Genomic DNA, 25,691 nt, shown 5'->3' on the forward strand with positions numbered 1-25,691 from the left:
ATGGCTAACATATTTGTGAATTTTAAATTGGCCAAAATGTTTTTGGTGAAAAATAAGTTTTTGGGCCCTTAAGTTTAAAATTACAAAAGTTGCAAATTTTTCTCATAAATAAATATTTTAAGTTGTACTTTAAATATTTATAGTAAATGGTGATTTACAAGAAATTCGGTTATAAATAAATTAATTTGAAAGTAGACAAAGGTGTTTGCATACTCTGTTAATTTAGTTTATAATCGTGGCGGATAGTGATTGGATCAAGATATATAATATTGGATCAATTAATTGTTGTGATAATTAATTGATGGTGTATGATATGTGATATTATGCATGAAAGATGATCAAAAGCCCAAGCCCAATTTGCTAGGTGTATGCTAGGATATTTTGTGTTGAATGATTGTAATAATTATCAATTTATAAAGTGGTCTTGGTTTATGGTCCGTTCCCACCCCATGAGATGTATCCCTATTTGCCATGGATATTTATTTGTAAATATTAGTATAGTGGATGATCAAGATTGGAAGATGGTGGACATGATGATTATGAAGATCGAAGACGTGTAAATATTGGTAGCTAATGTAATAGTTGTATTTGCATCCCTTGCATTTGCCTAGGATTGGACCTAGGCCCGTGTTTAGCTCACACGGTCCGTTAGTATTGGAGCGATTGATCATCCTTGTTTTGTTTACTGTTTATAACATATGCATGATATGTTATAAATAATGAGTATGTGCGTTATTATTATGATAATAACAAAGTTGCATGAATCCGGCAAACATACGATCAAACATGGCGAGCTTTTAAATAAAATTAATGATGAGACCTTTCAAATTTGAAAAAACCCTCATTTTGAATAAGATTCAAAAATTAATATCAAGCCCGAAAATGGGAATTATAAATTTTTTTATAATTTCCATGTCTTCCATCGACAATGGGTACATGATGAACGCTACCCGTACTCGGGGCTCGGCTCATTATTGGGGGAGCTTTGGGTGCCGGAAAGCTGTGACATCCATTGACATGGTGATGTGAACTACGTGGAACTCCCATGATTTCGGCTCATATTATTTGGGGAACTTATGGCGACCGTCCATTAAGGTTCAACATCGATGGGTAAGGCTTGACACGTGAAGATGAACGACGTCATATTATTGGGTCCTAATCAAACGTGAGACAAAAGTTTACGTATAGGATTGCATGGCGATGCAATTGAAAACTACCTTTTAGGAATTATGATTGGCTGATATTATTCGGGATCATAATTCGCTAACTGGACCTTACGTACCTACTGAGGAAAGGAGTTTCCCGTTTTGACTAGAGGGTAGTGAAAATGTCAAAACAGTGGGAGCGAAAATTTATAAAGTAATAGTCCATACTTTATATCTTAGTAAATATTTTAAAATAGTCATTAACATTTATTTGTTTTACTTTTCAGTACAAAATTTGACAATGTCTTCAATTCGCAATCCGCTTTCTACCATACTCGAAAAACATGTATTAACCGGACCTAACTATCTCACTTGGCTAAGAAATTTGAAAATCGTCCTCAACTCGGAAAGGATTGCATATACACTGACTGAGTCGCCCCCTGCTGAGGCTCCGACTAGCTGCACTCCTGAGGAATTGCAGACCTACAAGGATTGGTGTGACCATGACTTGAAGGCTAGGTGTTATATGCAGGCTTCTATGAACGATGAGCTGCAGAGGCGTTTTGAGGATACAAAGAATGCTGCTGACATTCATATGCACCTCAAGGAGCTCTTTGGTGAGCAGACTCGGCCTCTGAGGCATGATACAGTCAAGGAGATCATCACTTTACGCATGCGAGATGGGGGATCGGTCCATGAGCATGGCCTAAAGTTGATTGGGCTCGTGGACAAGCTCGTTGGCATGGATTTGATGTTGCCTTCGGAGTTGACCACTGATGTGTTGCTGTTGTCGTTGCCTAGCTCATTTGATCCTTTTGTGGTGAACTTCAATATGAACAAGCTTGAGCCGAGCCTTGAAGAGTTGGTGAACATGCTTGTGACTTTTGAGTCCACCATCAAGAAAGAGAAGCCGGTTCTTTTTGTGGGCTCTTCATCTGGTTCGGAGACCGGTCCACCTGGGAAGGGAAAGAAGCGTTCTTTCCAACGTCCCAAGAAGAGCGTGCCCTCGAAGAGGCAAACTCTGAGTCCCGTAGTGGCAGCCACACCAGTGAAGTCTGACAAGACTGTTGACATCTGTCACCACTGCAAGAAACCTGGACATTGGAGGCGTAACTGCAGGGAATATCTTGCCCAGAAGGGTTCTGGAAAGGGTATGTTCTATATTGAAGTAAACATTTCGATTAACTCTACTTCTTGGGTATTGGATACCGGCTGTGGCTCACATCTCTGTAATGATTTGCAGGTAATGGGAAGAAGTAGGAGGCTCAGGGAAGGTGAGACCTTCTTGAGGATGGGCAATGGAGCAAGGGTTGCTGCCAAGGCCATAGGAGATGTTTGTTTACTTTTGAACAATGATTTTAAGTTGTTATTGAGAGATGTTTTGTTTGTACCAGATTTGGTGAAAAACATTATTTCCATTTCTATGTTAGACAAAGATGGATTTTCTTGTTTATTTAGCAAAGGTGTTTGCAATATTTACAAGAATGAATGTTTAATTGGTACTGGAGAACTTGAAAACGATCTCTACACCTTAAAATTGAAAGATATTCCACTTAACAATGTCCAAGCAATAACAACAACAAACAAGCGAAAACAAGATACTCTAAATTCGGCACAATTATGGCATGCTCGATTAAGACATATTTCCCTAAGAAGGATGAACAAGTTAGTGGGAGTAGGCATGTTTGATATGTCTGATATTAATGCTCTCACGACTTGTGAATCCTGTCTAAAAGGAAAGATGACCAAGATTCCCTTTAAGGGCCATGTGGAGCGAGCCAAAGGGTTATTGGATTTGATCCATACCGATGTGTGCGGTCCGCTTAGCATCACCACTAAGCATGGACATGCCTACTTCATCACCTTTACCGATGACTTTTCGAGGTATGGGTATGTGTATTTGATGAAATACAAGTATGAAGCCTTTAAAAGGTTCAAAGAATTCAGAAGTGAAGTAGAGAAGCAATTGGGACGAAGCATCAAGACACTTCGATCGGATCAAGGTGGTGAATACTTGAGTGCCGAGTTCCAAGAGTATCTTAGGGAGAATGGGATTCTCTTGCAGTGGACTCTGCCCGCTACACCGCAGTTGAATGGAGTTTCGGAGCGTCGTAACCGGACTTTGATGGACATGGTTCGGTCTATGATGGGGTTCACGGAATTGCCGCCATCCTTTTGGGGATATGCGCTTGAGACAGCGGCACTGTTGTTGAACAATGTCCATTCCAAGGCAGTTGACAAAACTCCATATGAGATATGGATGGGTAAACCTCCCAAGTATTCTTATCTTAGAATATGGGGGTGCCCTGCTTATGTGAAGCAGGCAGTGGGAGATAAATTGGATAGTCGATCCATTTTATGCTACTTTGTGGGATATCCAAGGAATTCCGTTGGATATTATTTCTATCATCCCCAAGAAACAAAGGTGTTTGTTTCTAGGAATGCAACCTTTTTGGAAAGGGAATTTCTATTGTATAGAAAAGGCGAGATGATAGAACTCGAAGAGGTTCGAGAGACACCCACAGTTGTAGAACCCACACCCAATGAGCCAAGTGAGGAGATACAAGCTCCTAGAAGATCCGAGAGTGTCTCGAGACCACCTATGAGGTATGGTCTGCTTCTTGAAGAGGGCCATGATGAGCCTAACCTTGGATGTGATCCAAGGACCTTCAAGGAAGCGTTATCTGATGCCGATTCATCCAAGTGGCTTGAAGCAATGGAATCTGAGATGAATTCCATGCATTCGAACCAAGTGTGGAATCTCGTGGATCCACCTGAGGGAATTGTTCCCATAGGGTGTAAATGGATTTACAAGAGGAAACTTGGGGCGGATGGGAAGGTATTGACCTTCAAGGCGCGATTGGTGGCAAAAGGATATACTCAAAGACAAGGAATTGACTTTGAGGAAACCTTTTCTCCAGTTGCAATGTTCAAGCCCATAAGGATTTTGCTAGCCATAGCTGCATGGTATGACTATGAGATATGGCAGATGGATGTTAAGACAGCCTTTCTTAATAGGGATATTAAGGAAGAAATTTACATGTCTCAACCCGAAGGGTTTACATCTATCGGAAGTGAGCATATGGTATGCAAACTTCAAAGATCTATTTATGGTCTAAAGCAGGCATCTAGGAGTTGGAACCTCAGATTCGACAGTACAATCAAAGAGTTTGGTTTTACTAAGAATCCTGAGGAAGCCTGTGTGTATAAGAAGGTCAGTGGGAGTGCTGTGACATTCCTGGTGTTGTATGTTGATGACATTCTACTCATTGGGAATGATGTAGGAATGTTGCAATCAACTAAGATATGGTTAGCAAGTAAGTTCTCGATGTAGGACTTGGGTGAAGCATCTTTTGTATTAGGAATACAGATCTATAGAGATAGATCAAAAGGATTGCTTGGTCTCACCCAATCCACATACATTGATACCATCGTGAAGCGGTTCTCGATGGATGAGTCCAAGAGAGGACATCTATCAATGTGTCATGGTGTGTCCCTATCTAAGTCTATGTCTCTCAAGACTGATGCAGAGATAGCGGCGATGACAAGCATTCCTTATGCATCTGCAATTGGTAGCATCATGTATGGGATGATATCTACACGTCCTGACGTGGCTTTTGCACTAAGTGTAGTGAGTAGATATCAATCTAACCCTGGTCTTCCACACTGGAAAGATGTGAAAGACATCCTCAAGTATTTGAGAAGGACCAATAAGTTGTTCTTGGTCTATGGGGGTGGAGAACTGAAATTGGAAGGCTATACCGACTCTAGCTTCCAAAGCGATATCGATTACTCGAAGTCAACCTCTGGATTCGTATTCATGCTCCATGGTGGTGCTATCTCTTGGAAGAGTTCCAAGCAAGACAGCACTGCGGATTCCACCACTGAGGCCGAATACATTGCTGCATCGGCTGCAGCAAAGGAGGCTGTTTGGATTAGGAATTTCGTCCAAGAGTTGGGCGTCATTCCTAATGGAGTTGCTCCTATCCCCGTGATGTGTGACAACACGGGAGCCATAGCTCAGGCGAAGGAGCCAAGGTCTCATCAGAAGTCCAAACATATACTGAGAAAGTACCACATCCTCCGAGAGATCGTGGAAAGAGGAGATGTCACGATTGACAAAGTCGGCTCCGCAGATAATGTTGCTGATCCGCTGACTAAGCCTTTACCTGGACCATTATTTGAGAAGCATCGCGAATCGATGGGTTTAAAGCATATGGGTAGTTGGCTCTAGTGCAAGTGGGAGATTGTTAAAGTAGGTGCACGTCGAGCCAAGTGTTGGCCCAGTGTTCACAATGAAACTCTATGTATAAACGATCTTTATTTTAATAATATTTGAATTTATTTTTTTGGCACTTCTTTATCTATATACACATGCTAGTTGCATAGATAAAGCACTTGAATACACAAATAGTAGAAAAAATATGAGATGCTCATATGTTGAGTATCATGAAACTCATATTTGTAATACTGTATATTCTAAAAGGTTCCTAGTCGATTCAACCGCCACTAAGAATGATATAGGCCGCTAGAGCTCGAGACTAGTATCTGCGATGTGAGTACCATGTTTCATTGGTAGGGGACATTGTGATGTCCGAGCATGCAGATAGGTGCTCCTGATAGAGTGCACTGAACAACCCTCTATAAAAGACTTTCCAAGTGGTTCTCACTTATCGAGTGGAAACGTCCTAGTTTATGGTTGTACACCATTAGTCCTTATGACCCGAGACAACATTGAGACTCTATATGCTAGCGTTTCACTTTGACTTGTTTACCGACTCTCATGGGGTCATCAGGTGGCAAGGTTGGGTGTTATGTCGAAACATATAGGAGTCGATGCATTGTAGTCGGGGATTCACCGCTTACCTACGGGTATGGATATCCTATGTGTTTTCATGTATGTGTAGTTTGAAATCTCTGATCAGAGTATGGTGGTAATTATGAGAAGGGTTTCATAGATTACACCATCGATGCAACTACAACATGAAACATAGTATCGATTCATTGACAACTCTCGATAACAATGGTTGTCGAATCGATCGGGATATATGAGTTGAAGGAACCGTACTGTACGCTAACCATAATTGAATGGTTCTTGCAGACACTATCATTTGATACCTAGGGAATCATGTAAGCGATGCTGCTAGGCGTTTAACATGATTGGTTGGGTACTATCAGACTTGAGTTCTGACGTTCTTATTGTCAAGGAGTTGATAAATAAGAATGGAGCAATTGGGGTATGCTCATATAAGGACATGTTTAGTCCGAATCACATGGAGATGTGAACCCACGGCTAGATGTATCAGTGAACCATTGAGGACCACACAAGTACTTGCTTTCTAGATCCCGTTGAGAAGTAAAATAGTTCATTGTGTTGAACGACTTATAAATGAGTTTATAAGTGTAAGGAAAAATAGAAGTATGACTTCTATGAGAGAAATGTAAATTTTAATTTATGAATGTGTTCCTAAATTAAAAGTTGGCCAAGTGAATAATGTATTTGAAAATTGTGATTTTCATAAACATTATTATGGACTAAATTAAATTAATTCAAGTGTTGAATTAATTAAACGCTAGTGGACCTAGTAGAGTCCAAGTAATTAAATTAATTCAAGTGTTGAATTAATTAAATTATATTGAGTCTTGTAGAGCTCAATTTAAATAAATTATTTAACTAGTGGACTTAAGTAAATTCAAGTAATGTTTAATTAGTCTCAAATATGTTTGAGATAATTAAATTTAGTCCATGGTTTTTTAATTTGTTAAAAACCATATAATATATGCATGCATGGGAGGTGAAGGGTTGGAGACAACTTTTTGTGTCTCCAAGGCTTGGCATGCTAAAAGTAGTTTTAGCTTTTTACACTACCAAGACTTATCATCCCTCTCCCCTTGACAACCCCTTGGCCGAAATTCTTGGTGCCATTCTCTCCAAGTTTTTCTCTTCTTTTCTTCTTCAAGTATTGAGGAAGAAATATTCTTCTTCTTGAAAAATCCTCTTGATTTTCTAGTGCAAATTAGGAGGGGATTTACCAAGCAAGTGGTGGGCCGAATTTTGAAGGAAGGAGGAAGCTTGTAGATCTTCTTGCCATTCAAGAGCTTTGTTGTTTAACAACAAAGTTGGAGCCACAATCAATCTTTTAAAGATTGATAGGTATATCTCTCAAACACTCTATGAATGTCATTTTTGTGTTTTATTGTATTTGCTGCACAAAATAATGGGGTGGCCGAAATTTCTTGTAAAAAATAAAAATTTTTAAACTTCTGTTGTGCTTCCGGTCACCGTAACCGATCCACTTTCAAATCTATCATAGGGTGTTTTAAAATAGTTTACCGTTGCATATATAATGATGGTTCTAACTATTTCGGATTTTAAACTGAGGTAGCCAATTTTGTAAATCTGTACAAACAGATTTTTCTTCTTCTTTGATCTTCTAATCGGGTCAACGATCAGAAATTGAATTTATCGTATAGATAGCACTAGAAATCTAAACGAAATTTGCGTCGAGAGTTGTCTACCGGAATTTCAAAAATCTGGCGGCAGTGCTGTGGAGGAGCGGTCGTGAGCTTCCAAGAGAGAGGTGACCGATTTCTTGTGTGAGGGAGAGAGACAAAAAATTTTGGTAGACAAAAATTTGTGTGTAAAAGTTATGTGTGTAATTCAACTATTGATTACACATATACTGAAGCCTTTTCTCGCTCTAATCATGACACTTCTTTTATCATGATATTGTTTTTCATTATTCAAAAACTCTTATGTATATATTTTTCACTCTTAAAAATATCACACATAATTAAATTATTATGAACTTTTGACCCACAATACTGAAATCTGATTGCATCCATCGAATCATGGTAAGGACATTGGATCATGGTAAGAGCTTCTATTAGCATCACCCATGATCCCTTGCAAATGAATTCGATAACGATGTAATGTATTTTTGAGTAATAATACTGACATTGTATGTGCAACTGAGGAAACGTATTTCCAAAATGCTCATGTCTTACTCTTTCCAGAGATTTCTTTTACTATTAACACGTCAGATCACATAAAATATCTTCACTCGTAGATGAGCGGTGAATCCCCAACTACAACGCATTCTCCTACATATTTCTAAACTACACTCAACATCGCCACCTGATGACCCTCAATGGAGTTGGTAAATGGATCAAAGTGCATGCTAGTACGTAGAGCCTCCACGTTTTCTCGGGTCAAATGACTAATGGTGTATAACCATAATCATAGACTATTCGACTCGATAAGTGATAACCACTTGGAAAGCCGATGGAGGGTTGTTCAGTCCATCATCAAATGATCATCCATATGTATGAATGGGCATCTCTATGCTCTTACCAATGAAAAAAATGACGTTTACATCATAGATACTAGTTTCAAGCTCTAGTGACCTTTAACTTTATTTTAGGCAGGTGAATCGACGTTTGAACCAATTTAGAGTATACAATATGCTTCCTTATGAATTTCATGATCTTACGTTGAAGAGCAGACCTCATTATACACATTTTATATTCAAAAACTTTATCTATGCACCTTCCATGTGTATATAGGTAAAATAAATTTAATAATTGAATAAAGTCTTAAAATATTATTAAAATAAATATTTTTTTTATATAAGAGTCAATAAAGTTCAAGTTATAAGTTGGTTAACTGGACACTTTTTTTTACGAGAGCTGGACAGTTACTATAACACTTTTATCGTTTTTGGATAGAAATTTTTGAATTTGTGAGAATACTTGATATCAAAATTTTTTAAATGGATGGATTACAAATGACTAAGTATATGTACAAAAATAGATACAATAGATATGAATTGTGTATAAAAATCTCCCTATGGAAAAATTCATATTGCATATGGTACGAAAAGATATGATATTAAAAATATATATTTATGTCGTATCGAAAATTTCGTTATAATATAATTAACATATCGTTTATACCAAAATGATACAGTATACATAAATTTAGATATATTATGAAAACATATCATTTTATAACAAAAAAAAATCTTATATTTTTTTAAATTTTAGCTTTATCATTTAAAAATATTATATATTTTTAAAATTTATATATATTATTTTGATATTTCAATATACACAGAAAATTTTCAAATTTCATATAACCAATATTTAATGTAACAATTCAAATAACATAACTCAAAATTCAAAACTAAACAAAATGTTTGCAAATGTATAAGACAAGCCATTTAGTTATACAGCCAATTTGAAAGTTCCTAAACAATTTCCAACAGTTGAAAAGTAAAATATACCGAGCCACACGGAAACCAGAGACGTAAAACATAGAAATCCAGAACCGGACAAAACAGCACTATCAAGATTTATGCCTTGTTAGCAATGTTGTTAGAGAGCCAATCGAGTCCCTCGTAAAGCCCCTCCCCAGAGGTAGCACAGGTGCTCTGAATATACCTGGACACAAAGATAACATAATTTTAAAGAAAACGCTGTCGGTATCTTAGAATAACAGATGATCGAAGCAACTAGATCGAGAGTGTTTTACCAGTGGCGCTGCCTGAGAGAGTGCAAGCCAAGCTTGTCAGTTATTTCAGCAGCATTCATTGCATTAGGAAGATCTTGTTTGTTAGCAAATACAAGTAAGACTGCATCTCTCAGCTCGTCCTGAAAAAATGGGGCCAAAATTCGAGCAAAATGATCAGAAGTTGCTTTGATTATTAACTTGAAGGCAGAGTAATAAAAGTATAAAACTCAGAAATCTTATTGGCTAAGATGAAACCGCTTCATGGAAAGAGTCCCACAAAAGGCAGGATTTTTTTGTACCCACCCACCTACCCCTAGGTAAAACATTACTATTGCAAGGAAACAAAAATTGATATGTTCGTTAAAATGACTCATAAAACATTACTATTGCAAGGAAACAAAAATAGGAATGTCCATTAAAATGGCGCATTTATGGGCTTCATTTTTGTCACTTAACTCTACCAAAGGAAGTTAATACACAGTAAATTCATTGTCATTGAAGTGCATCATAACAGGGGAAAGCCTTCTAGATCAGGATGCTAAGCAGTTAAACTAGTTAATCATGCACTTTATGCAGTATTGTTTTTAAAGGCCAAGATCATAATGGCATTTGCAGTGATATATTTAAATAAATAGTTCAAGTTTTATCCATGAATGTAAGTGTAACATTGTTTAAACAAACAAAAACTATAAATCTCTTGTTTATTACCTAGAGTATTTAACATAGTAGACGATACAATTACAAATAACCAGCAGTCCAGCACTGATCTTAGCCCTTAAGAAGCAGAAATGTTGAAAAGATCAGCCTTTAATTTCTATTCCAACCAATCACCATGACCATGAAGCATGAAATACAGCCATAAGATTTAACATAAAATTCTGGTCAAGCAAACTGCAGGAAAACAAATCCCCCAAATGTTCATCTACTTCCCTAATAGAATGCTGAAAAGCAAGAATGTTGAGCCTCAACGATTGTTTGATGTTTTACTTATTGAAACAGACTGGAAAAAGAAAAAGATTGTCACCTCATTCAACATCCTATGCAGTTCATCCCTTGCCTCCACAACACGGTCTCTGTCATTGCTATCTACCACAAATATGAGACCCTGAGTGTTTTGGAAGTAGTGCCTCCACAGTGGACGAATCTGTCAAAGAAATTAAACAAAACAAGGACTCTTTTGTCACTTGATGCACAAATAATCAATCATTATGTGAAATAAAAATGGCCCACAAAAGGACAGTAAGTGTTGAAGTTTCTTTACTTAAATAAAAAATAAACAAATAGAGTGGTAAACAAAAAACTAAACATAAGGCTCACCTTGTCCTGACCTCCAACATCCCAAACTGTGAAGCTGATGTTCTTGTACTCAACAGTCTCCACGTTGAAACCTGAAAATAGAACGTGAGCCCCATAACGTTAACAACAAATAGAAGTTGAGCTTAAAAGCAAAAGATAAAATGGGGATAAACCGGATAGGATGCTAAAGAAGGTCATGATAACTGAAAGATACAGCAACATTCAAATTGCAGAATCAAGGGCCATACCAATTGTAGGAATAGTAGTCACAATCTCCCCGAGCTTGAGCTTGTACAGAATGGTTGTCTTACCAGCAGCATCAAGACCAACCATCAGAATTCGCATCTCCTTCTTGGCAAAAAGCCGACTAAAGAGCTTAGTGAATGTCAGCCCCATTTTTCTTTCTTGCCTTTGATCCCTAAAACCATTATTGCACAAATAGATTCAAAAAATAATAATATAAAAAGATAGATATGCAAATGCACGAATCAGGACAGCAAAAATAATGTGCAATGGAAACATGTTGATGTCTTCACACAAATTCCAAAGATGAAATCCTGATTAGATGCATTGAGATGACTGAAGAACGATTTACAGCAACCTTACTCTTTGTGTTCAATTAAACATCTTGGTAATATGAAAACTTTTTATGCCTAACAGATTTATCCATACCTAAAGGAAATCAACACACAAAGACCAAAATAAACTTCTTACTAATTGGCCATGCATTAAAATTCACGTAAATTTTCAATAATTGAAAATACTTTGCGTCTTACATGTTGTCATTGAATCAATCATATATCATATTAATTATCAAGCATTAAGTAACAATGAAAAAATTACAAACTAGAAATGCGCATCGAGCACCTATCATTTTGATTTTAGGCTCCATGAAATTAAAGGCCCACATCACGCATAAAATCATATTCGAAAACAGATTAAAACTAAGAAAACAGAAATTAAAAATTCAAGAAACTGGCCGAGCTAGAGCTCACAAAATCGAAAATTTCACCATAATTTTTAGCGGATCAACAGATCCACAAGCAAAATCAGATATTTTCCACAATCTCCTCTGTAAAAAAAGGATTTCAACTTCACAAAACAATTTACCGAGATCCTCAAGGTAAAATCTTCAGATCAGACCAGATCAGACCACAACAAAACCAAAATCTAACACCACCAACCGCACATTCTCAAAATCCACAAAAAAATTCAGTGGATCCATACGAAAAAATGCTTCATTTCAATCAAATCCTCCACGTCAGAACAAAAAACACCAAAATTCCACACCGTATACCACAAATCTAAACATGAAATCAACAAAAAATACATCAAACAGCGAATCCATGAAAATCAATCATAAATTCGCATGCGATTCAGATTTCTCCTCACCGGAAAGTACAGATCTGGCGAAGTGCTGGAGAGAGAACGTGGAGAAAGATAAATGGAGCTGCCTAAGGACAACGCGAAGAGATTAATAACTTCTTTTTCTGAGAGAGATTGAGAATCTGTAGCCATTGGTTATTTATATTAATCCCGTGCATTATTTTTTATATTGTCCGAATTGCCCCTCAATGTTTCGTAAAATAACGGCGTTGCCCTTTTGAGAAAGTGGCCGTTGTGACATCACTTCAGGGAATGTATACCGTTGGATATTCACATGCTGGCGGGCGAGTTAGATCTCGCCACGTCATTTATTTAATTTACTAATATTTGTTTTTACCAAATTTTAATTTAATTTACTAATTTCGGCCCCGATTTAGATTTTTTGGAGGAGAAATTGTGCACCGTAGATCTCCACGGATTAAGATCGATTGCATGATTCGATAGACGGCTCATTGAAATAAATAGATGTAGATGAACAATATGTAAATTAGTGGATCTTTGACACACTACGCATATTAAATTTTAATATTAATTATAATTTATACTTTATATATACTTTTGATTAAAATGTAAACGGATCGAATCGAGTTGAATATTTAAAAAAGATTTAAGTATCGAATCCGAACTTGACTTGTTGAATACTTCAGCTCAATTCAGGACATACTCACTAGAAAAAAATTCGAAATTTAACTATTTAATATCTAATTAACATATTAAAGTTCAGCTAAATGAGTGGCACTAACTCGCTCGAAAAAATTATAAGCTTTTTGAATTTGAAAATTTCAAAATACAAATAAAATGTTTTGAATTTGGAAAGTTCACGGACCAGTTCTATTTTTTACACTATTTAATCTGTTGTGTATTGTCCTCTCGCAAAGTTCAATTCGATGATAATATTCTTAATCATCGATATATAAACGCTGATTGATTATTCTGATGGACCCGTGAGATAGATATTTCAATTCTTTCATGGTGACACTGTTGTTAGTCCCACGTGCGGAATTTGAGATAATAAAACCCGAAAAGAAAGAATAAACTGGACACCAAGATTTACGTGGAAAACCCCTAAAAATTATTCGGGTAAAAACCACGTGCAAGATGAAAATAATTCCACTATAATATTTTGTGGTGTACAACTCACTCACTGTGTTTCCAAAGAGAACACACACTCTCTTAATACAGGAGAACAAACACCTCACAAATATTATAGAACTAAGCACTCAAATGCTTATAAGATGAGAGAAAACTAGAAGAAGGGATGATTTCAGAATGAAGGGGGGAGCTCTATTTATAGAACCTCTGTCAGTGTGAAAACGCGTATGAAACGCTTCTTCTGAAATTTCCTCGCTATTTCGTTGCGCGTTTTCTCATTTATTCCCACGTGACTTTGCCTTTCTTCATTTTGCTGCCAGCAGCCTAACTTGACTGGCCCCACCGACATTTCTCCCACTTGGAGATTTGATTGAGAATCAAACACATCTCCACACATCCTTTCAATCTTGACATTCCCTGCTGCTTACGTTTTCGCTAGACCACTTGAGGATCTACACCACTCAAACTTATCAGTGTTCAATGGCTTGGTCAGAAATCAGCTATGTTTTCTTTCATATGGATCTTCTGCATATCCACGCTTCCTTCTTCTACCATTTCTCGCACAAAATGAAATTGTACTCCAATGTGTTTCGTCCTGGAATGAAAGGCTGGATTCCTTGCGATGTGCAAGGCACTCTGACTGTCACAAAACAAAGGAACATTTTCTTGTTTGTGACCGATCTCTTCCAATAACATTTTAATCCATATTGCCTCCTTGCAAGCTTGAGTAGCTGCCATATATTCTGCCTCTGTTGTAGATAATGCCACAACTGTCTGCAGTTTTGAAACCCCGCTTACTGCTCCCCTCGCAAGTGTAAACACATAACAAGTAGTAGATTTCCTCTTATCAAAATCACCTGCATAATCTGAATCGACATAGCCCCTGAGTGTAAAATCTGATCTTCCATAACATAATGCAGCATTCGAGATACTCTTAATGTATCTAAGGATCCTCTTAACAGTGCTCCAATCCTCTCGTCCAGGATTCACCATATACCGACTAACTGCTCTCACTGCTCGAGCAATTTCCGGTCTAGTATAGATCATGACGAACATCAAACTTCCCACTGCTGATGCATATGGTACTCGAGACATCTCTATCCTCTCTGCTTCACTGCTAGGACACATCTCGGAGGATAACTTGAAGTTAACAGAAAGAGGGGTCGAGATTGGCTTACTATCTTGCATGTTGAAGCGTTGCAAGACTTTCTTCAAATAATTTCTCTGTGAAATCCAAATCTTTCTGTTACTTCTATCTCAGGTGAACTTGCATCCCTAGAATCTTGTTTGCTGGTCCCAAGTCCTTTATATCAAATTCCCTAGCCAACTGTGCTTTCAATCCTTGGACCTGATCTTTGTTCGGGCCTGCTACCAACATGTCGTCCACATACAACAGTAAAATAATATAATCATCACCAGACCTCTTGAAATATGTACAAGGGTCTGCACTCAGTCTGTTGTATACAAGGCTCATGATATAAGAATCAAATCTCTTGTACCAACACATCGGCGCCTGTTTGAGACCGTACAGAGATTTCTTCAACCTGCAAACTAAGTTCTCTTTGCCTATTTCCGCAAAACCTTCTGGCTGGAGCATATAGATTTCTTCTTCAAGATCTCAATGAAGAAATGATGTTTTCACATCTAGCTGTTCTAGATGTAGGTCAAACACCGCACACAATGCCAGAACCACTCTGACTGTTGTAAGCCGAACCACAGGAGAAAATATCTCATTGAAGTCAATTCCTTCTTTCTGAGCATACCCTTTTACCATCAATCTAGCACGATACCGCTCCACTTGGTTATTGCCATCACGCTTGATCTTATAGGCCCATCTGTTTCCAATGGCTTTCATCCCTCGTGGTAGTGTAACAAGATCCCAAGTTTTATTCCTGTCTAATGCCTTCAATTCTTCTTGCATTGTTATCATCCACAAAGATACATCCGAGCTTTGAGTAGCCTCGTGGAAACTCGATGGCTTACCATCCTCTGATAATAGACAATATGTAATGTTGCTTTCAGTGACATAATCTGAAAGCCAACATGGTGGTCTTCTGTCTCGAGTTGACTGCCTCACATTGGAAATCTCAGACTCAACATGTTCTTGTTCTTCGTGCTCTGGTACTGCTTCAAAACAAACTTGACCTTCGTCCGTCTTATTTTCCACATGAAAAATAGTAGTTTCTGAATTCGGTGTGCCTTTGTCTCCCTTTACTTTATCTTCCTCGAAGATAACATTCTTGCTGATGACAAGCTTGTGAACAGTAGGATCCCACAAGTGAAACCTCTTTACTCCATCAGCATAACTCAAGAAGATACATTTTCTGGATTTCGAATCCAACTTTAATCTTTCTTGCTCATTGTACAGAACGTACACCGGACTTCCAAATGTATGTAAATGAGAATAATATGTCGGCTTCCCGGTACACAGCTCCATCGGAGTCTTCAGATCAATCGCCACTGAAAGAGAACGATTGATAATATAACAAGCGGTTTTGACTGCTTCCGCCCAAAATTACTTTTCTAGACCCGCAGTCCTCAACATAGCTCTTGTTCTGTCCAACAAGGTCCTGTTCATCCGCTCCGCTCCGCCACTCCATTCTGTTGAGGTGTGTAAGCCGTCGTGAACTGTATCTTGATGCCTTCATGTTGACAATATGCATCAAACTCGTCACTGGTATATTCTTCTCTATTGTCAGTCCTCAGACACTTGATTTTCTTTTCAGAATCAAGTTCAAACCGCGCTTTGAAATCTTTGAAGATCTGGAAAACATCTGATTTCTTCTTGATTGGATACACCAAACATCTCCTAGAGAAATCGTCTATGAACGAGACAAAGTATCTCGCTCCACCTAGGGATACAACCGGTGCTTGCCAAACGTCCGAATGAATCAGCTCCAATATAGTTTTGCTCCTGGCAGTAGAAGTGCCAAACTTTAATCTGTGCTGTTTACTGGTAACACAGTGCTCACAAAAAGGTAGTGACACTTTTGTAAGTCCCGGCAGCAGCTTCCATTTTGAGAGAATTTTCAACCCTCGTTCTGACATATGCCCGAGCTTTTTATGCTATAACAATGTTAATTCTTCTTCTGAACCAATTGATGCAACAGCTAGTTCTGCCTCTTTGTGTGTTTCTCCCATAAGTACATACAGATTTGCAGCAACTTTTTCCGCTTTCATAACCACAAGCACGCCCTTCACAATTTTTATGATCCTATTTCGATACGAGTTTTGCACCCGATGTCATCCAATTGCCCCAAGGAAAAAAGATTTTTCGTCAGTCCTTTCACATGTCGTACCTCATGTATGGTGCGAATGGTGCCATCAAACATTTTAATTTTGACAGTACCGATCCCCAGCGATTTCCAAAGCATGATCATTTCCCATGAATACAAATCCTCCTGAGACTGGTTCATAATGATCAAATCATTCTCTCCGAGACGTCATGTGCTACGTCGCTCCTGAATCCATAATCCATGTGTCACAAAATTTGTATCTGTCTTCTGCAACAGTTGTTGCTTCGCTAAATAATATTTCACCACTTCCTGAAGTACTGGCCACATTTTCTTGAGAACTCTTCTCGATACTCATACACTCTTTCTTGAAGTGCACTTTACCGCCACATTTAAAGCAGTAAATATTTTTCTTCTTACTTCTCTACTTTGATCTACCTCGCCTTTGGCTCCCACTGTAGTCACGGTCCATAAATCTTCCTCTTATCATCGGCAAAGCCTCTGCCTGCTTCGAACTAACCAACATGTCTTCCTTATTTGTGCCTGCTTTCTTCTCCGAGAACCGCAGTTAAGACATCGTCGAATCTTAGAAAGCCCATAAGAATATTGTTGGTAATGTTGATGATAAGTTGATCATATGAATCTGGTAGACTTTGAAGTAGAAGCTTCGCACGTTCATTTTCCCCTATTTTATTCCCCATGGAAGTGAGTTGGGCAAATTATGGTATTTAGTGTGTTGATACGGTCGGTCATCGATGAGGATTCCGCCATCCGAAGAGTATAAAGCCTTCTCTTTAGGAAAATCATGTTGTGTAACGACTTGACCTCGTACATCTTTGTCAGAGTATCCCAGATAACTTTGGCTGTTTTTATCTCAGAGATACTTGACAAAACTTCGTCTGCTATTGCCAAGTGTAAATTGGCAACAACATTATTATTCATCTCGTTCCACTTTCCATCATCTGTAATCTCCACTGGTCTATCTCCAATAGCCGCCAAGAAATTTTCTTTTCTTAAAAATGTTTCTATCTTTATTTTCCATAGCATAAAATTGCTTCCGTTGAACTTTGATATCTCGTACCTTCCCGCCATTATGTCTACACAATTTTAGTAGACCGGACAAAATAATCCCGCCTTAAATAAAAAATCTCAAAAAATCTTTTCTGATGTGGAAGATCAGTCTAGGCTGCAACCACAGAGCATACTCAGAATTTTAAGAAATTTTAAACCAAGGCTCTGATACCACTTGTTGGTCCCCGTGCGGAATTTGAGATAATAAAACCCGAAAATAAAGAATAAACTGGACACCAAAATTTACGTAGAAAACCCCTAAAAATTATTCGGGTAAAAACCACGGGCAAGATGAAAAGAATTCCACTATAATATTTCGTGGTGTACAACTCACTCACTGTGTTTCCATAGAGAACACACACTCTCTTAATATAGGAGAACAAACACCTCACAAATATTATAGAACTAAGCACTCAAATGCTTATAAGATGAGAGATAACTCGAAGAAGGGATGATTTCAGAATGAAGGGGGAGCTCTATTTATAGAGCCTCTGTCAGTGTGAAGACGCGTATAAAACGCGTCTTCTGAAATTTCCTCGCAATTTCCTTACGCGTTTTCTCATTTATTCCCACGTGACTTTGCCTTTCTTCATTTTGCTGCCAGCAGCCTTACTTGACTGGCCCCACCGACAACTGTGACTAGTTAGGTTTGTTCATCAACCATAAATTGAACCCTTTGGTATGCTTTAATCGTATTCAATTTAATTGGTGGACGAATATTTTTATACAAGGTGAAGGAAAGTGACCATTACATATTCTTCTATTTTAGGAGGAGAAAAAAAATTAAGGCGTACACTAACACGAAGCTTGGCAACTTGAATCTTGATTCTTGAAACGGATAGAATTGTGTTATTAGTTATTGGAGAGACTAAAATTCTAACCAGGCATCGTGCTTGACTCATGTGATATGACGATGAAATGATATGGATGTATATGAGTAATAAGAAAATAATATATTTGTATAATGTTGGATGTGAGGGTTGATTGTCAGTTGAACAATTCATACTTATCTTATCAAACACATCAAACAGTGCCAAAATCATGATTTTCTACACTTCTTATTTCTCAAATTGCACACAAAACTCATAACCCATAAGCTTAAATTTTGTTGTATCCAAGTATATTAAGATCATGTCAGAAGTGGGAATCTTGAGAAATCTCATTTTTGTGTTGCAAGTATCAGTTTTTCCCCTCTGAACCTTCCTCAGTGCCGTAAAATAGAAATTTGCTACAAGAAATTAAAGTATGAATTAAGAATGATTATTGAACAAAGCAGGAAATTTCATATATCACAATGTTAATTCATCGGTTACAACTTTTCTTGAAAATAAAAGGATCGTATCTTGATAATCTAGGTTAAAACTATACATCAAACTCCTACGAGCGCAACCCAGTTTGTACTCATGCAACAGTGTTTTTGGTGCACTTGAGCAAAGACACCTGAAATCTTCTGCAAAAGGTTCATCAGTAGAGTAGGGATAAGAGTATTTGATAGCTTAAACTATTGATAGAGCTTCGGTTTCGACAATCCAATCGCTCTTTCGATGGCCCTATTGCATTCTATAGCCAAGTTTTGGCGCTGCAACACCGTAAATTACCCGCAAATGAAAAAGAGTTGATTGGTTTGTGTTGGGGATCGATATCGAGTTTAGAGGGAGGGGTGAATAAACTCGTTCTTTTGTTGGTCGTTTTTGCATAGGGTGCTAGAATTCTGTTACAAATTATAGTTTTTCTTGTTTGAATAAATATCCAGCAGATCACAATAATGAATGCGGAAACGGTCTGATGATATGGGGTGAAAACAATAAAACAGTAGGTAGTAGACAGTGGTTGTTTCTGGAAGTTCGAAGATAGAATCTTCTACGTCTCATTTTCTTCTGTTTTCAGAAGGTATAACTAAAAGACTTTGGCTATTACAGTACAATTTTTGTACACACCCAATTCAGTAGGACTTACCCTTAGCCTACTGAAACTTTTAGCTTTACAACACTGTAAAATGAATACAACAAAGTTCTGGAAAAGACTCTTTCCCAGATTACAGACTCTTCTCAACAAGATGTAGTAAAGTGTATAGCTTTGGAAGAGATCACGAAACAGAGCACAATATGATGTCAGAAGATCAGATATCTACTATAAACTGTGTGCTGCTTTTCTGTATGTTGAACTTGAAGATAAGTAGTAGTTGATGATAGCTCAAACTAGCGTTGGAATAATCGTTGCGTTGATAATGATAATAATGTTCTTTTCTATGAAAGATTGACCCTTATAAATAGGAAGCTTTTAATCCAATTAGGGCTTCTGTGACTTCTGAAAAGAATCAGCTTTATCACATAAAAAAGGGCCCTGCAGAAAGTTTCAGAATAATCAGTCTTGTTTCATACCAAAAATAGTAAGTAGCGTTAAATGTCTTTCTACAACATTAACGGTGTAACTAATACTAGTATTAGGTAAAGTAACGATAATATTTAAGACTGTAACGACCAAGCAAAAGACGTTAAGTTCTGATAAGTTATACTTCTACTTTTATAAGTTGAATTCTTAGAATCTTACCATATTTGTGTGTACATATAATGGTTAATGTAATGATATGGTATATACGGTTGAATACTTTAGTCGCGAACTGTTAAATCCAACCACCCCAATGTATCAACGTAATAGTTCGAAATAGAACAAAAATGGCTAGAAATAAAAAGAAGAGTGGATAAAGGGATTGTGATGAAAATTACACAGAATGGTTTGAACACCTTATTTCTCAAATTGTCACACAAAATTCATAACCCATAAGCTTAAATCTTGTTGTATCTAAGTAAATTAAGATCATGGCAGACGTGGGAATCTTGAGAAATCTGGTTTTCTGCGTTCCAAGTACGAGTTCTTCCCCTCTGAACCTTCCTCAGTGCCGTAAAACAAAAGGGTGCCATCTCCAGCAATTTGCTACAAGAAATCAAAGGATATACATATATATTTAATCAGCATTGGTGATAAAAAGCACATTTTAGTTCGACTCGAGTTCGATTAATTATATGGATCTTGATTATTCAAGAAAAAGGAGATACCTGAAGTCCAGAATGACCGTCATCTACTGCATTAAGAGCTGATTTCAGGACGCGAATCGCCATCGGGCTGTTCCTCATTATCTCTCTGCACCATTTAACTGTTTCCTCCTCCAACTTCTCTAGCTGCAACAAATTTGTTTGAATCATTTCCTAACTCAAGTTGTAGGGTAGGCATAACTCGATTCGAGTTTGCATAACCATATATAATCTATTTGTAATTTTCGAAATAACGATAAATGCTCGATCTTATAATTAATTTTGGTGCGTTTAGTCTAGAGAACTCACTGGCACAACAATGTTGACAAGTCCCATTTTTTCTGCCTCTTCAGCTTTGTAGAACCTACACATGAACCACATTTCACGAGCTCTCTTTGGTCCTATCTGCCAAAATACATGTAAATTAGCATTAATACAAAAGTTCATTTCAAAAATCATATCATAATATATATATATATATATACACGAACTGATGTTCACATAAAGTTTGATCTCGTGAACTCCTATATATATATATATATATATATATGTGTGTGTGTGTGTGTGTGTGTGTGTGTGTGTGTGTGAACATCAGTTTGATCTCATGAACACCTACTGTTGACACCTATGTGAGCATCAGTTTGATAACGTCTATATATTGGATGTATAATTTCGTCACATCAAATATTATTTATGAAGTCTAAAACTCACCAAACGGTCCATTATGGAAGCACCATACCCAGCATCAAAACTTCCAACCTACAAAATTACATTTATCATTTATGATTCTTGAAATTGAAATATAATCCGTAAAAAATGCATATTAAATAAGTTTGATAAAGGTATAAATTATGATTATGACATTTATTTATACTTCTAAATATTTAATAGTTTTTTTAATTTTGATTTGAAAGTAAGAATACCTTGGGCCCTGTTTGGCCAAAAACTGCATTATCAGCTGCGATTGTTATGTCACACACCATATGCAGCACATGTCCACCCCCAACTGCATAACCCGCAACCTGGTTTTCATAGAATAATTATATATATATATATAAAAAAACCCTTTATTTTTCAAAGCAAAATAACATTTTATGAGACTGAAATATCATCAAAAACCCAAAAATTAATCAAAAAATCATACCATTGCGATCACGGGTTTCGGAAGGCGACGAATTTGCACCTACGTAACGAAATAAAGTTTCGAAAAATCAGCACGGATTCGCAATTTATATAACAAAAAAGGCATGTTCAAACCGAGTAACATGTGAGACGATAACAATAAATGTAACCTGTAAATCTAAAACATTCAAACGACCAAAATCGTCATAATCGGCATAGCCATTCTTGCCTCTGAATGACTGGTCTCCCCCACTGCAAAATGCTTGGCTTCCCTGTAAGATTATCATAATAAACCATAATTAATTAGGATCTACTTTATTTTTTAATATATATATATAATTAATATTTACTAATTGATGCTCACATTAGTGTTTACGGTGAGTGTATAACATGTCAAGATTATATATATATATATATATATATATATATATATATATATATATATATATATATACGTGTATGTGCGTGCGCGTGTGTGTTAAAGAAATAAAAATGTTTCTTAAATACAAGCAAGGGTGGAACATTTTTTGGGGGAAAATATACTAAATTGTCTAATTAATCTATTAGAAAATAATTAGTCAACCATTTAATAATCTCACCCATTTTCACTATCAAGCCTCCAGTTATTAAAATATTATTATATAAAGGAATAATGTTTAAGATAATAATTACAAACTACCGCAAATTTTTAGAAAAAAATTAAATTACCCAACTTAAATAATTATTCTATCACAAAATAAACTGCAATTTTTTTTAAAAAAAGAAAAACAAAAGTTACCCTACTTCAATAATTATTCCAACTAATTATCAAGACTAATTACTATGCTAATTAATCAAAATAATAATAATAAATGGGCTAATGGATATTGGATCCTCTATATTAACTAGTACAACGACGCACGCGTTGCGTGCTTGTACGATATGTTTTTATAATTTATTTGATTTATATTTAAATGAGGATCAAAATATATTTATAAGAAATAATGAGTGGCTAAATTATAATTTTGATATATGAACTAAAAAATAACTTAAAAAAGAATAAAAAAGACCCAAGCAAAAATTGAACCTACAACCTCATGAATAAGAAACATAGACTTTATCCACTAAACTACATGTGACTTGCTTTTAATTTTTAACACTTTATTAATATATATAATTAGTAATGTAGAGAGTGGGGTGAAGGGTATTTTAGGTATTTTAAAAAACAGACCAAGGAAGTTACTCTAACCTACTCAGCCTTAATAAATAGTAAGAGATATGCTAATATTATTTTCTATTTTTTAAAAAAAAATCGTGCATATTTAATCCATACTAACACATAAATAGTAATAGTTAGTAAAATAACTTCGATCAAATATTTTATTTTAAAAAAATGATATTCTAATGTATATTATGAAAATTCTCAAATATACTTGAATATAATATTTTAAAAATAAAATAAAATTTGACCAAGATAATTTTCTCGAATATCCCACATTACTTAACCACCGATGACTTTGACTTGTTGGACCCTGTTTGGTGCCTTCAAATGAGTAAATGAGGTGGAATTTGCGTCAAGCCACCGCCAAAATTTATATATCATTATTTAAAAATTATTTTATCTCATTATTTCTAGTCTATATGATACTAGAGTAAGTCTCATGTGAGACCATCTCACGGATCATAATCTGTGAGACGGGTCAACCCTATCCATATTTACAATAAAAGTAATATCTCTAGCATTAAAAGTAATACTTTTTCATGGGTGACTCAAATAAGAGATCCGTCTCACAAATACGACCCGTGAGACCTTCTCAAACTGTCTGAGACGATATCTCATGTTCGATATCCCATTATAACAAATTTCTCTCTCGACTGGATAAAAAAATATTTATTGATTTCTTAGAAAATGAAATTGATGGGTACCTTTCCGGTGAATATGATGACTCCAATAGAGTTATCATCCCTTGCATCATTGAAAGCACGCATTAGTTCCTTCACGGTTTGGGGCCTAAACGAGTTCCTCCTCTCTGGCCTGTTGATCGTTATCTAATTCCACCAAAATATTATTAAAATCTCTTTAATTAAATAAAAATGAAAAAAAAATATAATAATAATAATAATAATGAATAAATAAATAATAATAAGAAGATGATAAAATTTGAGTGCAATAGGGCTCTATATAAATGTTACAAAAATTTTGGGAAAAAAAAACTAGCCATTTCCCTCTAAATTTGTGTAAATCGGATTTTTTTTGGTAAGATGATTAGTTAAAATCGTTTTCAGTTCAATAACTTGATTTTTTTTCCATACGACATACATAACATCGATCATGTCAGTAATATTATGCGTCATTCGGCAATATCTGGTGAGAATACGGACTAAAATTACAAAAGAAGCCAAAACATGAAAGAATACCAAAATTCAATTTAGATCATAAAAGAAGAAGTAAGCTAAAGATAACAAAAACCGGTGGTGGTGGAGTAAGAAATACTAGGCTGACGGGACGAGTTTTAAATAAAAATATCCTAACTAATATCAAATTAGTCCAAAAATTTTAAAATTAATATATATAAAAAGCGTGTGTTTCATGTGAGACGGATCAACCTTATCCTATATTCACAATAAAAAGTAATACTTTTATCATAAAAAATAATACTTTTTCATGGGTAACCCAAATAAGATATCCGTCTCTCAAATACGACTCGTGAAACCGTCTCACACAAGTCTTTACCATATAAAAATTTGGACAAACCGAGTCGAACTCTAGTAAAGTTTCAACTCAATTAAAATAATAATAAATCAAGATCAAATTCGAGCTCCATTAACATATATAATAACCATGTTTCGAGCTCGAAGTGAACTCAAACTCGACGTTAATTCGAGATGGTCGGAGAAGCTCGGGTAGATTGCACCTCATATGAGAACACGCACCTTAGCGATGCCTTCTCCGACAGCTTTCTCGTAAATGATATCGGTGAACTCTTTCTCCGAATCGTTGCACTTCTTCCACTGCGGGGCGTGGGTGGGAACCTCGCCGTGCACCCTGTGGTACGAATCATCCAGCCGGGAGCTGCAATTCGACAGCGCTATGACGTTACCTGGCTGGGTCTGGTCCGGAATCAGGTGGCCCGCGACGGAGGCCATTCTCCTGTTCACTACGTTAAGATCACTCCCTGTGAATCCAGCCATTGAAATTTTCTTCGAGTGTTTGATTCGAAGATTTTGGAGGATTTCTGAACTCTTGGGGAATCGAGGAGTTTTGGTGCTTCAATGGGAGGAGCGATGGAGGAGGAGTATTTATAGTGGAGAAGATGATGAAGATAGGATAAGCTATTATGGATGATAATGGATTTAGAATTGGAATTTCGTAGGCTTTGGATTCCGATAATACCCTTCTCAATTTCTTGTTTGATTTATTATTTAAGGTTTAAACTATAAACTAATTTGTAATTGGGAGTTATAAGTTTTAAAATGTATAAGATTAAAATATAAATTTTTATATTAACAAGCATGTCTCTGGGAACCATGAGACATTTTGACTCGGTCTATACCAATATTTTTTATCAGGTCGAGTTGTGTCGTAAAATCTATGTCATGAAATTGATTGGTGAAGAAATCTCATATTAGTTTTTATGTATACCAACAAATATGAAAATTACAAGTGTAGGATGTGTTACGATCATAAATAAATTTAGAGGCGCGGAGGTGAATAAATATTTCTCAACAATGTTGCTAATATTTCGATTGAATTAGCAACATTGAAATAAAATTCTTGTCAGTTGGGTTCTCAATAAATCAATAGTGAATACTATGCAAAAAG

General features: G+C 36.4%; 2 protein-coding genes and 1 long non-coding RNA gene across 3 annotated transcripts; 1 reads left to right on the forward strand and 2 right to left on the reverse strand.

The window, feature by feature from the left end:
* Positions 1-9,317: 9,317 nt before the first annotated feature.
* On the reverse strand, positions 9,318-12,468 carry LOC140819609 (ADP-ribosylation factor 2). Its single transcript, XM_073179772.1, has 6 exons — positions 12,346-12,468; positions 11,202-11,371; positions 10,975-11,045; positions 10,682-10,801; positions 9,679-9,797; positions 9,318-9,587 (listed from the first exon to the last, which is right to left on the reverse strand). The coding sequence occupies exons 2-6, from the start codon at positions 11,347-11,349 to the stop codon at positions 9,500-9,502; spliced, it is 546 nt and encodes a 181-aa protein (XP_073035873.1). The 5' UTR covers positions 11,350-11,371; positions 12,346-12,468; the 3' UTR covers positions 9,318-9,499.
* On the forward strand, positions 11,380-12,291 carry LOC140819610 (uncharacterized). The gene is made up of 2 exons (XR_012115244.1): positions 11,380-11,731; positions 11,772-12,291. It is a non-coding gene; the product is annotated as an uncharacterized lncRNA (long non-coding RNA).
* Positions 12,469-20,379: 7,911 nt separating the features above from the next.
* LOC140819926 (1,4-dihydroxy-2-naphthoyl-CoA synthase, peroxisomal-like) lies at positions 20,380-25,184 on the reverse strand. The gene is made up of 9 exons (XM_073180205.1): positions 24,803-25,184; positions 23,795-23,917; positions 22,060-22,161; positions 21,912-21,950; positions 21,691-21,789; positions 21,479-21,526; positions 21,077-21,172; positions 20,792-20,914; positions 20,380-20,669 (listed from the first exon to the last, which is right to left on the reverse strand). The coding sequence occupies exons 1-9, from the start codon at positions 25,058-25,060 to the stop codon at positions 20,553-20,555; spliced, it is 1,005 nt and encodes a 334-aa protein (XP_073036306.1). The 5' UTR covers positions 25,061-25,184; the 3' UTR covers positions 20,380-20,552.
* Between the last annotated feature and the right edge of the window lie 507 nt (positions 25,185-25,691).

This window comes from Primulina eburnea, chromosome 18 (genome assembly GCF_022965805.1).
Source record: "Primulina eburnea isolate SZY01 chromosome 18, ASM2296580v1, whole genome shotgun sequence".
NCBI lineage: Eukaryota > Viridiplantae > Streptophyta > Magnoliopsida > Lamiales > Gesneriaceae > Primulina > Primulina eburnea.

What these genes read in the sequence shown, in the direction of transcription:
- LOC140819609 (XM_073179772.1), bottom strand. Translation starts at nt 11,349, where the DNA reads ATGGGGCTGACATTCACTAAGCTCTTTAGTCGGCTTTTTGCCAAGAAG. An exon ending in ATGTTGGAGGTCAGGACAAG is followed by an intron (nt 10,802 to 10,974) that starts GTGAGCCTTATG and finishes TTTCTTTGACAG; the next exon opens with ATTCGTCCACTGTGGAGGCA. An exon ending in TCTCTCAGGCAGCGCCACTG is followed by an intron (nt 9,588 to 9,678) that starts GTAAAACACTCT and finishes CTTTGTGTCCAG; the next exon opens with GTATATTCAGAGCACCTGTG.
- LOC140819926 (XM_073180205.1), bottom strand. Translation starts at nt 25,060, where the DNA reads ATGGCTGGATTCACAGGGAGTGATCTTAACGTAGTGAACAGGAGAATG. An exon ending in TCGGAGAAGGCATCGCTAAG is followed by an intron (nt 23,918 to 24,802) that starts GTGCGTGTTCTC and finishes TGGTGGAATTAG; the next exon opens with ATAACGATCAACAGGCCAGA. An exon ending in TCATCATATTCACCGGAAAG is followed by an intron (nt 22,162 to 23,794) that starts GTACCCATCAAT and finishes ATAATCTTACAG; the next exon opens with GGAAGCCAAGCATTTTGCAG.